We start from the raw sequence: 19,394 nt of genomic DNA, 5'->3' as shown, positions 1-19,394 counted from the left end.
CGTTAAGAGAATTGACAGGCGGGCACGAACAGGTAAATAACTTTAATCTAAAATGCATCATCATAGACACTATTGTGCGATACTGAATGGACAGTGCAATCAACCACTAAGAAGTAGTAAAGCATTCACAAGATTTGAGCTTTAGCACTGTGATAAACATCTAGAAAATGTCATGCCTAATTCTGTTATTGCTTGCAAGGTCATTCAAAACGTATCAAAAACGAGCGTCTAGTATTATGTGCATAGTAATTGGCAAAGCTAATCGGTTTTGCTACTTGCTTAGATAGCAACAACTGTGAATTTTGGTTTTCATAAGCAAGCTAAGCCCAGCCAAGCTTTCCAGTTCATGCTAGCATCTACTGCAAGTTTTGTCTATTATCACTTCGTCGTCAACAGGTCATTGAGGGCTATTGCTAATGTGCTATACTCATTATAAGGCTAAATTAGCTTTCTTAGCACTAATAAAAGTCAATTTTGTCTTCCCTGGGAAACAGAAAAAAAACAAGTTGAGAACCTTAAGGCTAAGTTCTGCATGCAGGGTATACTGCGAAACTAATGTCTCCGAAGAGAAAGGTTTGATTGACACCTCATTTCAAGCAAGTGTGTGAAATTATACAAGCTCAATTATACCCCGAGTTCAGCACGAGCCTAGTTGCTTAGTAGCCGGAGTGCAAAAAGCCTTGTCTGTCAAACAAAGAAGCCGTGATGCTAGTGACTAGTATCGTGCACTTTCAGATGCTTCTGGTGCTGTTAGCCGGTTTGGTTGTGGTTTCTTTTGGAGCCTGTGTTGACTGGAAATATGAGTTCCTGCGGAAGCAGTAGACTCCGTAGAGGCTAAACTTTTTATCAGGGAAACCTAGGTTCCGGACACCGGGTTCTGGGCCCCCGCAGCGGGCCCGAGGATTGACGATGGGGTAACGGATGCTGCCATCTCCCACCCAGCCTGCCTCACAACGGTCCAAGAGCTGGATCTTCCATGCGGCGTACAATTGTCCGACTTTGGCGATCACTGCATCGTCACGTTGACATGCCTTTACTGCCTCAAGGTAGTTTACCTTCTTAAAACGTTTGAGGAAGTAAACACGTCCTGCGAGAGAAACACAGTTTTATGAAAAACAACAAAAGCTGTGAGAAGACCATACAAAAGCTTGCCATAAATGTCTGACTCGTTGGAGTAGTAAAGGAAGAAAATTCTTCCAGTTGAACGTTTCGTCAAAAATGCTAAGGAAATTATTCTAGAGAGTAGACATTTCACTGCAGAAGATATCAAAATTTGGATCGGAAATTTGGATTTCAAATCTTGCCTTCATCATGATGAAATGACAATGCATTTTTTTTTTCAGGTCTGACCGGGTGAATCAAAAAAGGAAAGCACAAAAAAGGAAACATTTCAGACTGCCATTTGTTTTTCAGAAGTCATTCATTGATTTTCTGTTTGTTTATGTGATGTCTGACTGTTAGGGCAGCAGATTGTCTCATATTTCCCACTGGGCCATTTGCTAAATTTCCAGCAGCTGGTCAGTATAGGGGTATTATTGAAAATTGCCTTAGCTATAAAGATTTCAGGACAAGCTGTCCTCTCTAATAGCCCACTTGGGGGACAAAAGAAAAGCCTTTTGGCTCTCAGTGACTAGACTGTGAGGGGGTCTGAAGAACTGGGCACCCACTGGATCATACAGCACTTAGTAACAAATAGTCTGAAACAGGGCCAAAAATATAGTTTTCTTCCTGAAGACAAAATCAATTCTACTTTCAACTGTGCAAACGCCTATTATTCCTGCATGGTCACAAAGTGACTCTGCACCTCAGAAGCTGTACTAAATCATAGTTTCCCTGAAACCTGATTTGATTTGGCCAATTTTCCAGGAATTGATGCATTGCTCAGTTAAGACTCCTTCATTTGTGGGACTGGCACCATTTATTGGATATGTATCAAACGGAAGGCAGTGAAAGGAGAAGCAGGAGGACCTTCTCAACAGGAACCTAGTCCAACAGCCTCAGGCCAGAAAAGAGCTCTAATAAGCAATTCCACCCTAGGCAAACACTCACCGTTGAGGTTCGAGGTAAAGCAAAAAGCATCATAGCGTTCGTCATCTTTGTGTCTGTAGCCATAGTTGCGGACCCCGGGGGGACTATCCTTGTGGCCACATTGGTCTCGAGGATGGGAGATGGGGTACTGGACGGAACCATCCTCTAGCCAGCCGGCATTGCACCAGTCCAACCCCTCAAGCCAAGCCTTATGGAGTTGCGCATGAGAGGCCAGAATTGCATCTTGCTGTCGGCACACTTCCTCTGCCTGGTGGTAGTTTAGCTTGTAGCGTCCGGATGGAGGGTAGTATGGGAACACCACACCTTTTGAAAAGAAGAAGTTGGTTCAGTAGGAATATGACACTTTATACTATCTTGGGGTGCTTTCACACCTGTAGATCGATTTGATTTGTTCCAAATCAAGGATTAAAATGATTACAATGTTCCTTTGTATTCTTGGTGTGGTTCACTTTCGGTTTACTTCACTTTGGAACATGGACTGGAATTGGGAACTGCTAATGTAGCCTATTGTAGTAATGTTGTCTCTGGTATTCTGGTCTGTGAGCATGCGTTCAGGGTGCGTGGCTTTGGACGGCGATTGCAGGGAGGGTGGGATGTTCGCTTTCAGTGCTATCGGGCTAATGTTAACATTTTCCAAGATCTCCTATTGCACCTTTAAGGCATGGATGAAACACAACTTTCTAAAACTAAATTGTTCTAAAACTGAAATTTTATTGATTGCCACTCCATCTAATGTTAATAAGTTCAGTAATTTTAAACTTTCAGTTGACAATACCCAAATATCTCCTCCTGCACAGGTCCGTAATTTGGGTGTGATTTCTGATGCTCAGCTGACTTTTAATTCTCACTTCAAAAACACAACTAAAGTTGCTTTTTTCCATTTTCGCAACATTGCTTGCATTAGAGCCTTTCTTTATAGGGCTGATACTGAGAGGCTTATTTATACCTTCATCACATCATGGCTCGATTATTGCTGCATGGGTTTTGACTTATACATCCTCACGCCATCACATTACCCCAGTGCTCCAGCAACTTCATTGGCTCCGGGTCCAATCATGTATTGATTTTAAATCTCAGATTTTAACATATAAAGCAGTGCATGGATTGACTCCAGATTACATTTGTGACTTGGTAACTCTTTCCACACCTTCTCGCTCTCTACGCTCTGCTGGTTGTTTTTCTTGTATCAGCCTTAATGTGAATTTTAATGCGGCTAAGTGGAATGCATTACCTGTGTTTACTAGGAATGCTGCTTCCTTGGATTGTTTTAAGAAACTTCTTAAGAACCTTTCTAACTGGAGCTTTTAATTTATGACTATTACTTTGATTTTATTTGTGTATTAAGACCACCTCGTTCAGGTGATATCAGACCGATTGTTTTGGTGCGGATCTGACCATGATTGCCGGGTTCACATATGCCCAAACGAACCAAACTGGGGGGGAGGGGACATGCCAGGTTCCTAAACAATGGGCCAGGTGTGAAAGCACCCTTATGGCGCTTTTCCATTGCGAGGTACAGCTCAGTATGGTACGGCATGGCTCGACTAGGCTCAGTTTAGTACTGCTTTAGAGTGGGCAGGATTATTCACGTTGTTATTGTTGTGCCGGCTCTACTGCTGCGACCTGTGGAATCATTCTGCGTCGCCCCATCAAGCTCTCACTGGATCTGCTCCTCTGCTATCAACAAGAGGAACATCTGTGCTTCCTCAACAGAACGAAACAGCCATTTTGGGTTGTTAAAAAAGCTGTGCTCGTTTAAAACAGTTGTGTTTGATCCTTCGCTTGCTGTGCCGATTTAAATCTAGCGGTTCGGTTGTGTTTGTGTCGCAAGTTCAGTGACACAGGTAGTGAAGATTCTCTCCGGCCAATCCGGGATCAGCGGAGTTTACACGTCACATTTTGGTAATGGTACGGTTCACTTAGAACCTCGACCGAGGTGGTACTAAAAAAAGTACCAGGTACTGTACCAAGTGGGAAACCTCCCAAAGGGGAACCGTACCGTGCTGTACCATGCAGTGGAAAAGCGCCATTAGTTACTACAACCAAGACCAGTTCCCTGACCTTCAAGGTCTAGATTGACAAATCCAGTGTCATCCTCCATGTCATTGGTGACCTCACACTCGTAGCGGCCGTAATCTTGCAAGGTGATGTTGTGAATGATAAATGAAGCATCTCCTGGTCCTGCCCGTTCCAGAGACACTCGACCACGGTAGGACCCAAATGCCTTCTGTTGACGCCCCAGCGCTACAAACACGTCTTCAAACTGGAAAGCATCGGAAACCTTCGTCCATTTGATGCGGATGCGGTTAGTGTCGATGTCCTCTGGTTCATGGTGGTAACGGCAGGGAAGGGTGATACTGCCACCGCGATGAGTGACCACCTTACCTGGAGCAGTCTGGACTATCACTGCCCCTGTATCGTCCTCTAGGGAAAAAGAGAAATAAGTTTCCACTTTACACTTTATGAATTAGCACACTCTATAAATTGAGTTCCTGCACCATGCTAAACTTCAGAAACTTCAGCATTCAAACCGAATTAGATTCAAAGTGTTACAATTATACTTGAATATGAATTTCAGTTGAATTTTTGACGTTTGAGAATACCTGTCAATTTGACTGGAATTTACTCTATTTTTGACTAAAATTTTCTTAAAGGTTTTGAGACTTTGCCGAATAAGGTTTGGGTGAAAATTAACTTTATGGGACTGAGGGAAAGTATGCAATTTTGTGGTTTTCTTTTTCATTCAGTTCATATGCAAATAGGGTCAATTTCATTTAAAATATAGCCAAATCTTTTAGTATTCTTTGTGCTTTGTCCCTTTCAATTGAGTGAAGTGACATGTCACATCGGTCTAAAATCTGCATACTGCATGAATATCCTTTAAGAGTGCCAATTGTGATTCAGAAGCGGCCCTATTGCTGAGTACCCCTAGCTTTACCTGTTGCGCTAAATAAGCATCTGATCTTAAAATGAATATCTGTCTAAAAAGACATTGAAAATGCTTAAATCCTTCACCTTATCTTTTATTTCCCACAGAACCCTTTGCTTTTGTCTGAAGGCTGTTCAATGGCACTTTGAAGCATAGCTGGATCTCCAAGCCATCAAGTCTTAAAAGTGTGAAACACAGCTATCAAACAACACCTCCTCTGATGGCGATCCAAGATTTCCCGGACAGACCTCAAGGGCCGTAATCAGCTTTGACATCTGCTCATTTAAACTGTCAGCTGGATACCTGGAACTCTGAAATGTTTGTTACCACAACACCTTTTCTTTTGAAAGCAGGGTTGCCAAACATGTCCCATCATTAATTCAGCCAGAGACAGCTAAAGAACGGGTATTCCGTCCGAAGCAAAGGATCTAAACTGAAAGCAATATCACTGTAACCACAGACTTCCTGAAAGTAATTGGTAGCTGCCAAGTAAATGTTGGGAACATGCTGTTAGAAGACAGCTAGTGCAACAGCTTCAATTAAAGACCTTTTTTTTCTTGCTTACATAAAAATGAATACCAAATGAAGAAATGTGACATAGTTGACTTGAAACTGATTATAATGTATGTTTACCTGCAATATAAATATGCAACAACTATCAGATGTCATGGGTGGAGTGGTCTCTGACTGTCAAAATGTACATTAAGTGCTCTGAATATCAATGCACTTACAAAATAATTGTATTTATTAGTTGGTTGCGTGTTTAACACCCTTGCAAAGCATTTTTGTACAAGTAGGCGGTTGTCTGTGGGGTATCATAACCTTCTTCAGCTTACGCCGCATTTGCAGATTTGCCTTATGTACATTGTGATCTGGGACACCTGGTATAAAACGGCACAGAAGAAGTTCTTACCCATTACATGAACCACTCTCCTCCGTCCTTTCTCCAGTTCGGCTGGGTAGGTGGTCACAAAGGGTGAAAGGAACAACAGCGTGCAGGTAATGGTTTCCAAGCACAAGATCTTTAAAACACAAACACATAGAGAGAGAGAGAGAGAGAGAGCAATTGCACATTGCACACAAATAAACTTGTTCATTTATGACATAATAATACAATGTGTGCAATATTTGATCTAAATCTACTGCATTTATAATGATGTATATACCAGCATGATACATGCACAGAGCATGAACGTGGTTTGGATCAGTTTTGCAAACATACGGTAGAGTCTAGAGAATGTTATGGTAAAATAATCAGGTTTCTGCTGTCTGAACAAAGCCACACAGAATTGCTTTACTAATGTAGGCCTTTTCCCCCCGTACTCTTTTATGCAACATGATCCAGACCACACACATACGCACTATGCAGCACTGTAACCAGCCCAAACACATTATATACGACACAACGGAATATACATCATCATCCTCAACTCTCCTTACAGCATGTTTGAGCATCCCCTACCGCAATGCACTGCGCATAATCAATGTTATCGTAGTGAAACCCACACACATTCAGCCTAAACTCACCATGGTGAGAGGACGAGTTCTCTGTTGGTATGAAGTTATTATTGCTCCAGTTCACTGTCGCGTGTTCCCCGTGTTCAGACTCTGTTTCACTGCAGATGTCGTCTGTCTCATCACACTGCAGCTGACGGTGACTCTCATTTACACTACGACCGAAGGAAAGCTCTATTAGGCTGATATACTGTGTAACAAAGAGGGTTGCTCGTTTTTATCGGACGGTGTACTTTTAAGTTAACTTATTTTGTATAGCTTTGTTTACTGTGGCGCATGGTGCAGATTGTGCGAATGATTTCGCAATTAATTTTTACTCGGCAGTTTATTTAGTAACTTTGCCGTGAATATTTAAAGTAAGCTTAACTTATTTTTCACAAGACTCTTTCCCATTCATTTGCTGGATAGCTAATAAATAGAGTGTACTGTATCGTGAAACTTTGATCAAATGTTGTCGTATCTTGTCGATAATTAATGAATGTACTGTGTGTTGTTGTTGATTTTTAAGAGCGCGAGTGGAGTTTCGTACTGATGTTAGCTTCCTGCATACTAGCTGTAGTGCACTTCGTAGGGGAATTAGCTCAGATGGTAGAGCGCTCGCTTAGCATGCGAGAGGTAGCGGGATCGATGCCCGCATTCTCCAAAGCTTTTTTTCCCTTTCTTTCCTGCTCTAAAAGTTATAACTACAATTTAATTCAGCGCGCAGTGACTGCTGGTGAGTATTTATAAGATACTGAGACTAAAATGACTAGACTTCGCTAATTAATCTCTGATGAAGCCATTTAGTATGCTAGACTAAGTATCCATAGCTAATGCACTAACGAAGAGTTCATTTGCAAAAACAGATAACACCGTTTTTATTAACTTTCATAAATCAGGTTTATTATTGTGTTATCGTGTTTTTATAGTGTATGTTTTGTATGTTAGCTGTATTTCTTTAGTTATTGTTATTTAATCAAAACAACCCACATGCAGTTTGACTGATATTACCTGGAATGCAGAATTTAATTATCATTTTTATTTTTTATTTTACATTCTTAAAAACGGAGTTATCTGTTTTTGCAAATAAACTCTTTCTCGTTTACACTACGACTGAAGAAAAGCTCTTAGTGTTAGGCTGATATACTGTGCTAACAAAGAGGGTTGCTCCTAATTTTACATTTACTTATTTTGTGTAGCTAGTTTTGTTTACGGTTGCTTACGTTGCAAATCGATGTTTGAAGCTGTACTCTGTAGTTTATTTAGTAACTTTATTTATACTGGTTTATTTTTAACCAGACCCTTTCCCTTTCATTATGTGAATTGGTAAGTAAGTTTTAAGATTGGATATCTGATCAATAGTAGTGTACTGTATCATGAAACTATGGTGTTGTATCTTGTATATAATTAATAAATGTACTGTGCAGAGAACGAAGTAGAGTTTCTAACTTATGTCACATACTTGTATACTAGCTGTAGTGTGAAGAAAAGGGATTAGCAGAGAGGCCCAATCCTTTTGCCCGCACGCAAGCGAAAAAGTCACAGAAAACGGAAATAGGCCAACAAATTTCCCCTGCAACAATACTCGGACTAAATTCCTGTGTGTTATAAAGGAGTTTTAGTTAGCTACATTTGAATCAAGTCACCCTTCGCAGGTTGGACTCGAACCCAAGCTCTATCAGCTGAGCCGTGCTGTCGACTTCACGTCTGTTGTTAAGTGTACAATCGACTGCACCTTTATTTAGTTATCTATTATTAATGTTTTGTGTGTGTGTGTGATATGTTTTATCAGATTTTATAAATTAATTAAAATAAATACACACAAATATTGACATGAGTACACACATTCACATAGTAATAGCCACACAGAATAGCCTATATACAGAATATATACAGGAGAGACATTATTTATTGAGGAGGTGGAGTTTGGCATTTTTTTGCCGGTGCTGTTCTGCCATCCAGTCATCTAAAAATTTGCCATTTGAGGCGCATGAGCAAAATATGGCATTACCATATCGGCTATGACCAAACTATTAAGTTTTGGGCTGCCAACATTTGCTACACATGATAAAAGTAACCCCTTGCACATACTTGCTCTTATGGACTCCGCTTTCTGTCTCCAGGTCCTGCCGGCGCCTGTTCCTCTGGGTGTAATGGGACACAGGAGAGACAGATTCTTCTCCTGCCATTGAAATCTGAAAATAAATTACTTGTATTATATATATGTTATATATATATATATATATATGTTTAGAAGTATTAAGTTGATTTGAAGCAAATAATGTGCTTGCTTACCACTGAATGAGTGTCCTCTGGTTTATCTCAGACAGCTGGTTCATTATTTCATCAATGTGACTGTGGTAATAAACATGGCCAGGACCATAAACGGCCTGATGATGAGTTGTCCACAGAAGACAGGAGTCCCTGATATATCATTATGTAAAGTCAAATATGAAGTCTAACATTTCCTTCTGTTTCCTATGCTGTCCTCTTAAACCATGACACAGTGTACGCACAATAAACACAAAGTACTTTTCACAGACTCATGCAAGAGCATATCCTGTTTCAAACACTGTCCTTTTAAACTATGACTACACTTACAATGTGCTACAAAAATAAAGACCAGTCTTCTGACAACACACATCCTCATACTTCAAATGCGGTCCTCTTACCCCAGGGTCACCCCAGGTGCGTTAACCTCTCAAAGTCTCAGGCATTTCTCAAGTGTTCTTCACCTTTTGGTCTACCCAAATTAAAATGAGCAATATTCTCAACATACTTTGGCCCATATGGATACATGTATGTTTTAAAAGAAACTCAACTGTTTTTATTTATTTATCCAAACGTCATTATTATTACATTATTTTAGAAAATATGCTATTTTTCTTGGTAAATGCAGTTCACCCTATCTCCACAACGATTTGGTACTGGTTTGTAAATTAAAAAATGTCATTAGCAAATATACGTTTAAACTGATTAATCATTATTTTCAGTTATAGGGCCCAGAAATCATTGTTGACAGTAATGTAGCTTAATTAGCAGATGCCTGATGATTTTAACTTACAGGTTCACAGATGCTGAAGAAAACGTGTGCTATATATGCATTCCAGCTATACTGTCACTATTCATTTTCCAAAAATACACATTGTATATGAACAAATAATGAGGAATATTCAAAAATGAGGTATAGCATTACCAAAGATGACAATTATAGCAGCTGGCGATTGATCAAAAGTAAGCTACAGGTGAGACGCGATTGGTCAAAAGTAAGCCACAAGCGAGACGCGATTGTCAAAAGTAAGCCACAAGCGAGACGCGATTGGTCAAAAGTAAGCCACAGGCGAGACGCGATTGGTCAAAAGTAAGCCACAAGCGAGACGCGATTGTCAAAAGTAAGCCACAAGCGAGACGCGATTGGTCAAAAGTAAGCCACAAGCGAGATGCGATTGGTCAAAAGTAAGCCACAGGCGAGACGCGATTGGTCAAAAGTAAGCCACAGGCGAGACGCGATTGGTCAAAAGTAAGCCACAAGCGAGACGCGATTGGTCAAATGTAAGCCACAGGCGAGACGCGATTGGTCAAAAGTAAGCCACAGGCGAGACGCGATTGGCTCATGTGGGCTTACTTTGCCTCAGTCGGTGGGAAGCATTTTAAGTCGCAAACGAGAGGAAGCAGGATCGATAGCCGCAATCTCCAAAGCTTTTTTTATTTTTTTTTATTTTTTTTTTCTGTTCTAAGAGTTATAATTACATTTCAGTTTAACACACATTGACTGCTGGTAAGTATTTATAAGACACTGAGACTAAAATGACTAGACTTTGCGAATAAATTTATGCAGGAAGCCATTTAGTATGCTAGGCTAAGTATCCATAACTAATGCACTAACCTTAGTCTATGAAGAGTTTATTTCCAAAAAACAGATAAATCCGTTTATATTAATTTTCATGAATAATTTTTTTTTGTTACCATGTTTTGTGTATGTTAGCTAAAACAACCCACTTGCAGTTTGATAGGAATGCAGAATAATTTTTTATTAATATTATTATTATTTGAACATTTTTAATAACAGAGTTTTTGGAAACACTTTTAAGCAGTAACTTATTTTGTGTAGCTAGCTTTGTGTATGGTTGCGTATGTTGCAGATTGTGCGAATTTGTGCAATGTTTGTAGCTTTACTCGGTAGTTTATTTATTAACTTTGCCGTGAATATTTAAACTCGAATAAGCTTAACTTATTTTTTAACCAAACTCTTTCCCTTTCATTGTGTGAAATGGCAAGCCGTTATTAAGACTGGTTAGCTAATAGAGTGTACTGTATCGTTAAACTTTGATAATATGTTGTCGTATCTTGTCTATAATTAATGAATGTACTGTGTGTTGTTGATTTTTAAGAGCGCGAGAGGAGTTTCGTACTGATGTTAGCTTCCTGCATACTAGTTGTAGTGCACTACGTAGGGGAATTAGCTCAGATGGTAGAGCGCTCGCTTAGCATGCGAGAGGTAGCGGGATCGATGCCCGCATTCTCCAAAGCTTTTTTTCCTTTCTTTCCTGCTCTAAAAGTTATAACTACATTTTAATTCAGCGCGCAGTGACTGCTGGTGAGTATTTATAAGATACTGAGACTAAAATGACTAGACTTCGCTAATTAATCTCTGCATGAAGCTATCTAGTATGCTAGACTAAGTATCCATAGCTAATGCACTAACGAAGAGTTCATTTGCAAAAACAGATAACACCGTTTTATTAACTTTCATAAATCATGTTTATTATTGTTTTATCATGTTTTTTAAGTGTTTTATTGTTTAGATAACTGTATTTCTTTAGTTATTATTTAATCAAAACAACCTACATGCAGTTTGACTGATATTAATTGGAATGCAGGACAATCTGTTTTTTATATTTATTTATTTAAGCAATTTTACACATTATTGCAATTAATTACAATAATATGTGTAATATTTCGTATTTCCATTCAAAGCTCCTTTGTTAATACTGATTTAGTATGTTTTTGTTGCAGTATTTGGATCCTTTGATAGATATTTGGAATAAACTGGTGAGTTGTCACGTTATACATTTACATTGTTGGCCAAAAAATGATTTGAACATTTTTGAATGTTAAATTCTGCAAAGTTTGCTTTTAAGGTTAGTAGTTGTAGAACTCAACCCTGCTGACTTGATCATGTACATACAGCGTATCCAGATGAAGATCTTGTAGGATGATATTTTATTACGTATGAGACCAGTCAGTTATTCAAGAGAAAGTTCTGGCATGTGTTACATTTAAGATGCAGCTGTGAGATTTGTGTGGAACAGATGGAGAGAACACAAGAATAAGAGTCCTCTGGTTGCAGCACATGAGATTTTTACAGTGAGGGACAGAAGGCTAATAAACTGCAGTGTTAAAGGTCTTGTTGTGTCAGGACAGGTAGAACAAGCAATGGTTTAATGATCTCCGCATCTAGCAATCTAGAGTTGTTTTTCTCATGAGGAATTCAGTAACAGCTGTAGCTCAGGCAACTGACACAATCCAGACGTTTCAAAAGCAGTGTCCTGTGCCCTACGTGATTGCCAAATTAACAGCAACCCACTGGAACACAATGGTGCCAATTTAACTAGCACTTTTTCCATAGCAATAGTTCACCCAGCATGAGTTAATGATGATGGAACTCAATGCTTGAAGAAACTAACCCTTCAAGGTCAATGTTGTTGTTTTTTCTATTGATTTAAGTTCTTCTCATTGTTAATTTGGCGCACAGGTGTGATGGAAAATAAGTGGTCCGGCTCTCGTTTGCAGCACAGGGCGAGCAGTACAGGACCGGCCGCATGCAGCAGTTTGACAAGGAGGACAGACATCAGGGTCATGATGGGAATCCTGTACATTTCTGCAGTGCGTGGGTGCAGCGACGCTCCAGCATGAGACCACTGGCACTGTGGTGGACAGAAGCACAAGATCTTGTTTTTGTGGGTGAGTTTATATAATCGATAAGACAATTTTCACCTGGTAAATGAAAAAACAGGTGAAAAAAAATCCACTGATTTGAAGGAAAGGACTTTTGGTCACTTTGACTTGGGCCAAAACACAACCACCCAGGGGTTCATTTCCCATAAAATAACATAACTTGTTGCTTAAAGGAATAGTTCACCAAAATGTAAATTCTGTCATTAATTAATCACCCTCGTGTCGTTTTAAACCTGTAAGACCTTCGTTCAACTTCAGAACACAAATGAAGATATTTTTAATGAAATCCGAGAGCTTTCTGACCCTACATAGACCGCAGTTTAACTGACACATTCAAGACCCAGAAAGATAGTAAGAACATCATTAGAACCTAAATTCAACTTCCGTGTCAATCTTCAACGTTTGTTTACTACAGTACCACAATGCATGTTCTGGCATTCTGACATAGGAACCAGATGTGATGTGGCTTGATTGCAAGAAGAGGAATGCAGTGTATACTGCTGATAGTTAGAACCAAAGCCTAGCAGTCTCTTTCCTCTCCAACAGCAGTACTGCCGTGAATGTACACCGAAGACTTGACACGGAAGAGAAGAAATTGTTGAATGAAGTCTTTTTTTTTTTGGGGCACAAAAAAGTATTTTCGTAACTTCGTAAAATGACCGTTGAACCACTGATGGGGTATTTTTGACGATGTTCTTACTACCTTTCTGGGTTTTAAACAATGTTTTGCTGTCAATGTAGGGTCAGAAAGCTCTCGGATTTCATCAAAAACATATTAATTTGTGATCTGAAGATGTAGGGTAAGTACTTGCATCCATTGAAATCGAATATGGAGCTAAATTCTGCAGGGCAGTGGTTCTCAAGGATCAGGATTGGAGACTGCAGGCTTACTTTTATTTAGGTGACCACTCTTCAGAAATGGTGGTGTGTCCACAATCTAAGTCCACATGTCAAACAATATGCCGTATGTCTAACCACAGGCCGAGAGCTGTAGTTCCAACCATGCCTGTTTATGATACTGTTTGCGAATGTTCATTGGAACTATTTCAGGAAACACTGAATTATTGGACTATTGTTGGTTATGAAGATGCAACCATAGTTAGATAACAATGGCTAACGCACCCAATAGCACCCACATACCAACACTAACTGATATTCCCTTAATGAAAATGCAAGAACCTAGTTTCATATTGTACTTTTGTAAAGTTCAATGGTAAGGGCAAAATGAGGTCTCATCCAAGCCCTTGTAATGTATTTTTAGAGGCCTCTGCCTATGGGTAAGTATAGATGAATAGACCGCAGTGACGTCCTCTCAGCTTTGAGGAGGCGTTCATTAGTATGTCGAGCTGGAGATCTACAGTGAGACGCCAGTGAAGTCCTGTTCTACTGGAGGTCTTTGATTAGGAATGCTGACTGCGCAGGCCTCATACTGGGAATTAAAGGGGTGCTGGATGAGCTTGCTCAGACCAAGGCTTTGATCATGATACTGTTTGATGGTGCCTTTCTATAACATCAGCATACAGTAGACCGAAATCTCCAGATTCTGCCAGAAACTATGGAGGAAATACAGTATACCTCAATGGTTGCTTCTAACGTGCACCTTAGACACAGATTTGACAGTTTCTAACAGATGTTTTCTTGCTCTCTTCCAATATTTGACTAAATATTGAAGAAGTTTTTCATGTCTCACCTGTAAAATGGCTCATGCAAAATATACCGTCCAATCAAGCATCCAAGTGCAGCCAGGTGTGCAAAGCCCATATGCAAATGAGCCCAGCATTAGAAGAGCATTGGAACAGGAGCAGCAACATCTGGAGTCGAAAAGACATCGTGCAACAAGTATTACTTCAATCTGAGTGTCAACACTACACGCCTTGCCTCTACACACCAGTGCTTTGATGGCAAATTAATGCAGTCCAACTCAATCCCCAAGGGCACCAGCGCTGCCGCAGCAATGCACTCCCGCTGAATACAGATCGGCCCGACTACATTGAGTTCACACAATCATTCATACTTATTGAGGCTTAAAAACACAAACCTGGGTGCATTACCCATGATTAGACCCTAAACAGAGCCTCGTCGTATTGAAAGTCTTTCAAGAAAGTTATAACAAGCTGTGAAATCCATGTTCACCCAGGAATTCAGATACATCTTTAGAGAATTTATTTTTACTGCTTGATTTTGAATATCATATACAATGGTAATGAAATTTATTTTACTATTCATTATATTTTTTCACAAATACTTATAAATATAATGCATATATATTACAAATATACATTTAAAATAAAATATCATGGTAACACTTTAGAATAGGTAACACATAATAGTTGCTTATTAGCATGCATATTACTAGATTATTAGCCATGTATTAGTGCTAATTAAGAACATATGAATGACTTATTCTACTTATTCTACATCCCTAATCCTACCCAATACCTAAACCTAACAACTACCTTACTAACTACTAATAAGCAGCAAATTAAGAATTTATTGAGAGAAATGTTGTAGTTAATAGTTAACAAGTGTTACCTATTCTAAAGAGTTACCAATATCATATATACATATATATATATATATATATATATATATATGTATAAAATAATATACATTATTGTTTTATATATTAAGTAAGCATTTAGTATCATAAGCATAAGCACTCAATTAGTATCGAATCAGTCACAGATGTTGAATTGGAATAGGAGTAGAAACATTTCAAGGAATTTCCCCTGCCCTATACATACTATATAAATATTCTCACCAGCACCTGGGCGTCCCTGAGTGCACAGGTATTATGTGATCGATGCAGGTTTCTGTCCTCTGTACAAGCATACGTGTTGGCGCGCCCTCATTCCTTATCAAACACATTCCCACACATGTCACACCCTCTGCTTGTTTGAGTTGATGGAGGGGCTCAGCCAGGTCTCATGGGTAGGATTAGCTTATCAAGTCACAGCACATCTCCTGCCTGATCGATGAGCCACCATTGTGCCAGGGTTTCAGCTGGAACAAGGACTTTTGATAACCTATTGAGCAAGCTAAAACCCCAATCTAAACAAAAACAAAGGTACCCTCGATACCTTTGTGTTGGGCTGAGGCAGAGGGGATATTCTTGGACTACCCAAGGTGACAATAAGCCACCCACCTTATTGAGTGCTAATGATTAGTAATACTTACCGTACAGTCATTTAGAGGAGATCAATGCTATAAAGCTTAGGTTATTAAAAAGCCTGAATGTGTTGGTATAAAACTGACTAAATGTAATAACTTTAGAGTATGTGAAATGTATTCACAGCAACTTTGGGGAAGCCCACAGGATCCTTCAGATACGGTTCATACTCTTGCACGTATCTGTTGAGCATTTCTAATGGGCAATCAAGAACGGCCTATATGGATAAAGATATGAGTTTCTTTGTCCCAGCAGAATTAATTATGGAGATCATACACAAGCATATGGTGAGCATCAACTTACCAATCCTCTCAAGAAAGTGAATCCCATGGTAGGCAATAGATAAATCACAAGAGAAGATCCAGGGGGTGCCAGATCAAGGCTTTTTTCTGCTCACGTTCAGCCTGATGGATACAAGCACCATTACTGATTCTGTAGAGAAAATACTAACCACTGACCAATGTCAACAGTGTCTAGTCCTTCACCTTGGATTCTTCAACAAGAGGCATATCCCTTGGCCAGGAGAAAAGGTCAATGAGGTCAATGATATTATGATAGAATACTCGCTTCTGATTGGCCCATTGTGTGTGGTCCTATGGAATACTTGATTCTGATTGGTCACTTGTGTGTGGTCCTATAGAATACTTGATTCTGATTGGTCGATTTTATGCGATCCTATGGAATACTTGATTCTGATTGGTCAATTGTGCGTGGTCCTATGGAATACTTGATTCCAATTGGTCAATTTTGCGTGGTCCTATGGAACCAGATCCTGGTTGGCCCATGGTGGCATTCAGTGGTCTCATTTTAGTAATAAGCTAGTGAAAATTTCTAATCTCAAAATTGCCTTGGTGGACTTTTTTTAGGCCACACTGTAGACTAATTTTTAGATAATATATAGGTAAGGTTACAACACAATTTGAACTAAATTTAATATTCAAACATACACTTATTTATTTATTTGTTGAGTCATGCAGTAAGTGGAACATTGTACAGTAAGTTACATTATTGGAAGGTTATATTTTCCATGTATTCTCGTATGCAAATGTCACGTATAATTAGCATCATGCAAAACTGAAATCAAACAATAGAACACTTTCTTCCTCGGAAAGTGACAAACTGCTCTCGTCTATAATGAAACGAAAATGTTCATTTGCTTTGTTAAGTTTTAATTGCAGGCTTTGCAAGAAAACGCATCTCTCCCTAGTGGGATTATGAGCTCGGCTTCATTGGCACTTGCGAAACGCTGAATTGAAATGTTTTCGACTTTAACTCTAAGCCCTCTGTGATGTGCAGAGAGAAAAACCTCACTAATAAGATGTTGCAGCGCTCAACTGCTCTATCAAGAGTTAACTAGTCCACCTTTATTCACACTGTCTTTATTTAAAAGATTTCACTCTTACCGACTATTGATTTCTGGCAAGGTGGAAGAGGATAATGATATCTGCGAGTGGAGGTGTGAACAAGAAATTTATATCTGGAGCCATGTGGTGGTTTTTTTTTACATAAAGTGCAGCTCTGCCAAAAGGGCACTTTGCAGAGACAGCGAATACCCCATGTGGCATTTCCTAAGCGTCTGGGTGACAAATAATGAGTGGCAGGGGTCATGAAAATGAAAATTCTTGAGCATGGAGGCAAAAATAATGACTGCAAATGCCACCACTGAAAGCTCAGACACAGGATTTAACGGAATAGTTCACATAGACATAAAAAATTGGTCATCGTTTACTTTCATGTCGTTCCTAAAACATATGACTCCATTGGAACGCAATGGTGAAGTTTAGGGGAATATCCACGCTGCTCTTTTTCATATAGATAAATGGTGAGCTGAAAAGCTCGTCATGATGGTAGCCTGATACGTTTCAATTTAGTTGAAATATTCCTTTAATAATCTTCTTTTCCCAAGCAATGTTTTCAAGATGGATTTCATAGTTTATTGTGAAGGAAACCATGGGTGTAGAAGTAAAGACAGGTGTGTTATTATAACAAATACTTTACTTGTATCCAATTTCATGGTTGGATGGCTAGACTAGATATTGTCCAGTGCCATTCTTCTTGTGTTCGAGTATCTTACTGACAGCTTCGTAGATATAACAGCTCAATGAGAAGTGCTGTATTGCCATCCGCTGAGCACAGATGCACAGTCTGATACTGACGTTCTCACTTTCTGTCTTTCTCACTTCCCTTCTTCTCCCGAGCCCTTTTAATCCATAGGGGTCTTGGTTTAGTTTACCTGCATTACAGGTGTGATAATGGAATTAACGTCTCGATATGACATGCTGTGCCAGGTGACATTGTCACCTCTCTGTCACTCAAACCAATAATAACCCCGCTATCTCAAGCTAAATTTCTAGCATTACATTGCAAAAGTTAACATTTTTCTATTGTGTCCTTATACGAAGCAGAATGGTAATGCACAAGAGTTTGCGTTTATTGATTTGGGGATTTTGAAACTAACGTTTTTTAATGCATATTCTTTCCAGATTAATTTTTCAGTTTGTATACATGGGCCTACCATGTGTCACAGAAGAATTCTTTTTTTTTTGTCTTGGCACTGTAGACATTTTGGTGGGGGAAATGAAATGTTTTGCATGTGTCACCACATCTTCCATTGGTTTTTGTGTAAACCTTTCTGAACCTTTAATACGGTGAGAGAGAATGTCAATGAAATGTCAGTATCTGCATTCCACCGATACTAATGAGTTTAAATGGCCTCATTCAGAACAGCAACAAAACAATTAAAGGGATAGTTAACCCAAAAATGAAAATTGTGTCATTAATTACTCAACCGTTCCAAACTCATAAGACCTTCGTTCATCTTCACAGAAATGCCACTGACACATTCAAAATGCAGTAAGGTGCGCATGTCTCATGAACTCCCATCTATGACTGACATGGAGAAGAAACTCCTGGATAAAGTTATTGTTTTGTTTTCTTTGCACACAAACAGTATTTGCGTAGCTTCATTACGTTACGGTTGAACTACTGATGTTGCATGGACTATATTACCAATGTCCTTTTTACCTTTCTGAGCCTTGATCGCGGTAGTTGCATTGCTGCATATGCATTGTCAGAAAGTATTTCTGTTCCAAAAATACTCCTTCCGGTTTGTCACAAGTTTCGGAAAGTTTTTTTCGAGTATGGCTCTGTGTGACGTTAGATGGAGCGGAATTTCCTTATATGGATCCTAAGGGAACTTCTGCTGGAAGAGCGTGCGCTCCCGTATAACAGAGCACTGAGAGCACAACACACGTTCACTGATCAGAGCGAGAGCATCGCGAAATGTCACAAAAGAAGTGTGTTTTTGGTTGCCAGGGCAAGACAACCCTGCACAGATTACCAAAAGAGAAACAGCATTAAGGGACCAGTGGATGGAGTTTATTTTTACAGAGCATCGACGGAGTTGTGCAAGTGTTTTTGTTTGTTCCCTGCATTTCGAAGATGCTTGTTTTACAGACAAGGCCCAGTTTGACGACGGATTTGCGTATCGTTTATTTCTTAAGGATGATGCAATCCCAACGAAAAAGGGTCACGATCGTGTGTTGGAACCGCAGGCGGTGAGTAAAACTGCTTCAAATATCTCTGCCTCCTTGTTAGTGCGTCCCCTCCCATCGGAGACCCGGGTTCGAGCCCCGCTCGGAGCGAGTCGTTGCTGCTGCTGCTCTCGTTCAGTTTCAGCCTCGGGATCTGATTCTGGATCATAAATAAACGGCTGAATCTGACTGTAAGCCATGGTTTGTTTTGGATGGTTTTTTCCTCATGGTAATGTCACAGCTTCCAAACGCTCTCAATGCA

General features: G+C 39.6%; 2 protein-coding genes and 2 non-coding genes across 4 annotated transcripts in view; 3 read left to right on the top strand and 1 right to left on the bottom strand.

Annotated features, from left to right (window-relative positions):
• Positions 1-27: 27 nt before the first annotated feature.
• LOC127986925 (hyaluronan and proteoglycan link protein 4-like) lies at positions 28-6,764 on the bottom strand. The gene is made up of 5 exons (XM_052589182.1): positions 6,506-6,764; positions 5,892-6,000; positions 4,111-4,473; positions 2,050-2,352; positions 28-1,087 (listed from the first exon to the last, which is right to left on the bottom strand). Exons 1-5 carry the CDS (start codon positions 6,506-6,508, stop codon positions 732-734), a joined length of 1,134 nt encoding a protein of 377 aa, XP_052445142.1. The 5' UTR covers positions 6,509-6,764; the 3' UTR covers positions 28-731.
• Positions 6,765-7,063: 299 nt separating this feature from the next.
• Positions 7,064-7,136, top strand: trnaa-agc (transfer RNA alanine (anticodon AGC)). Its single transcript has one exon. It is a non-coding gene; the product is annotated as a tRNA-Ala (tRNA).
• A 3,789-nt stretch (positions 7,137-10,925) lies between these two features.
• Positions 10,926-10,998, top strand: trnaa-agc (transfer RNA alanine (anticodon AGC)). The gene has a single exon. It is a non-coding gene; the product is annotated as a tRNA-Ala (tRNA).
• Positions 10,999-11,477: 479 nt separating this feature from the next.
• si:ch73-63e15.2 (protein strawberry notch homolog 2) overlaps positions 11,478-19,394 on the top strand; it is a 63,012-nt gene continuing 55,095 nt past the window's right edge. The window contains exons 1-2 of the mRNA XM_052589178.1: positions 11,478-11,524; positions 12,228-12,436. The gene's annotated coding sequence lies outside the window, so the exon portion shown is untranslated. The remainder of the gene's footprint in view (positions 11,525-12,227; positions 12,437-19,394) is intronic.

This window comes from Carassius gibelio, chromosome B22 (assembly GCF_023724105.1).
Source record: "Carassius gibelio isolate Cgi1373 ecotype wild population from Czech Republic chromosome B22, carGib1.2-hapl.c, whole genome shotgun sequence".
NCBI classification, from domain to species: Eukaryota; Metazoa; Chordata; class Actinopteri; order Cypriniformes; family Cyprinidae; genus Carassius; species Carassius gibelio.
This window is presented reverse-complemented; position numbering and strand designations above follow the sequence as displayed.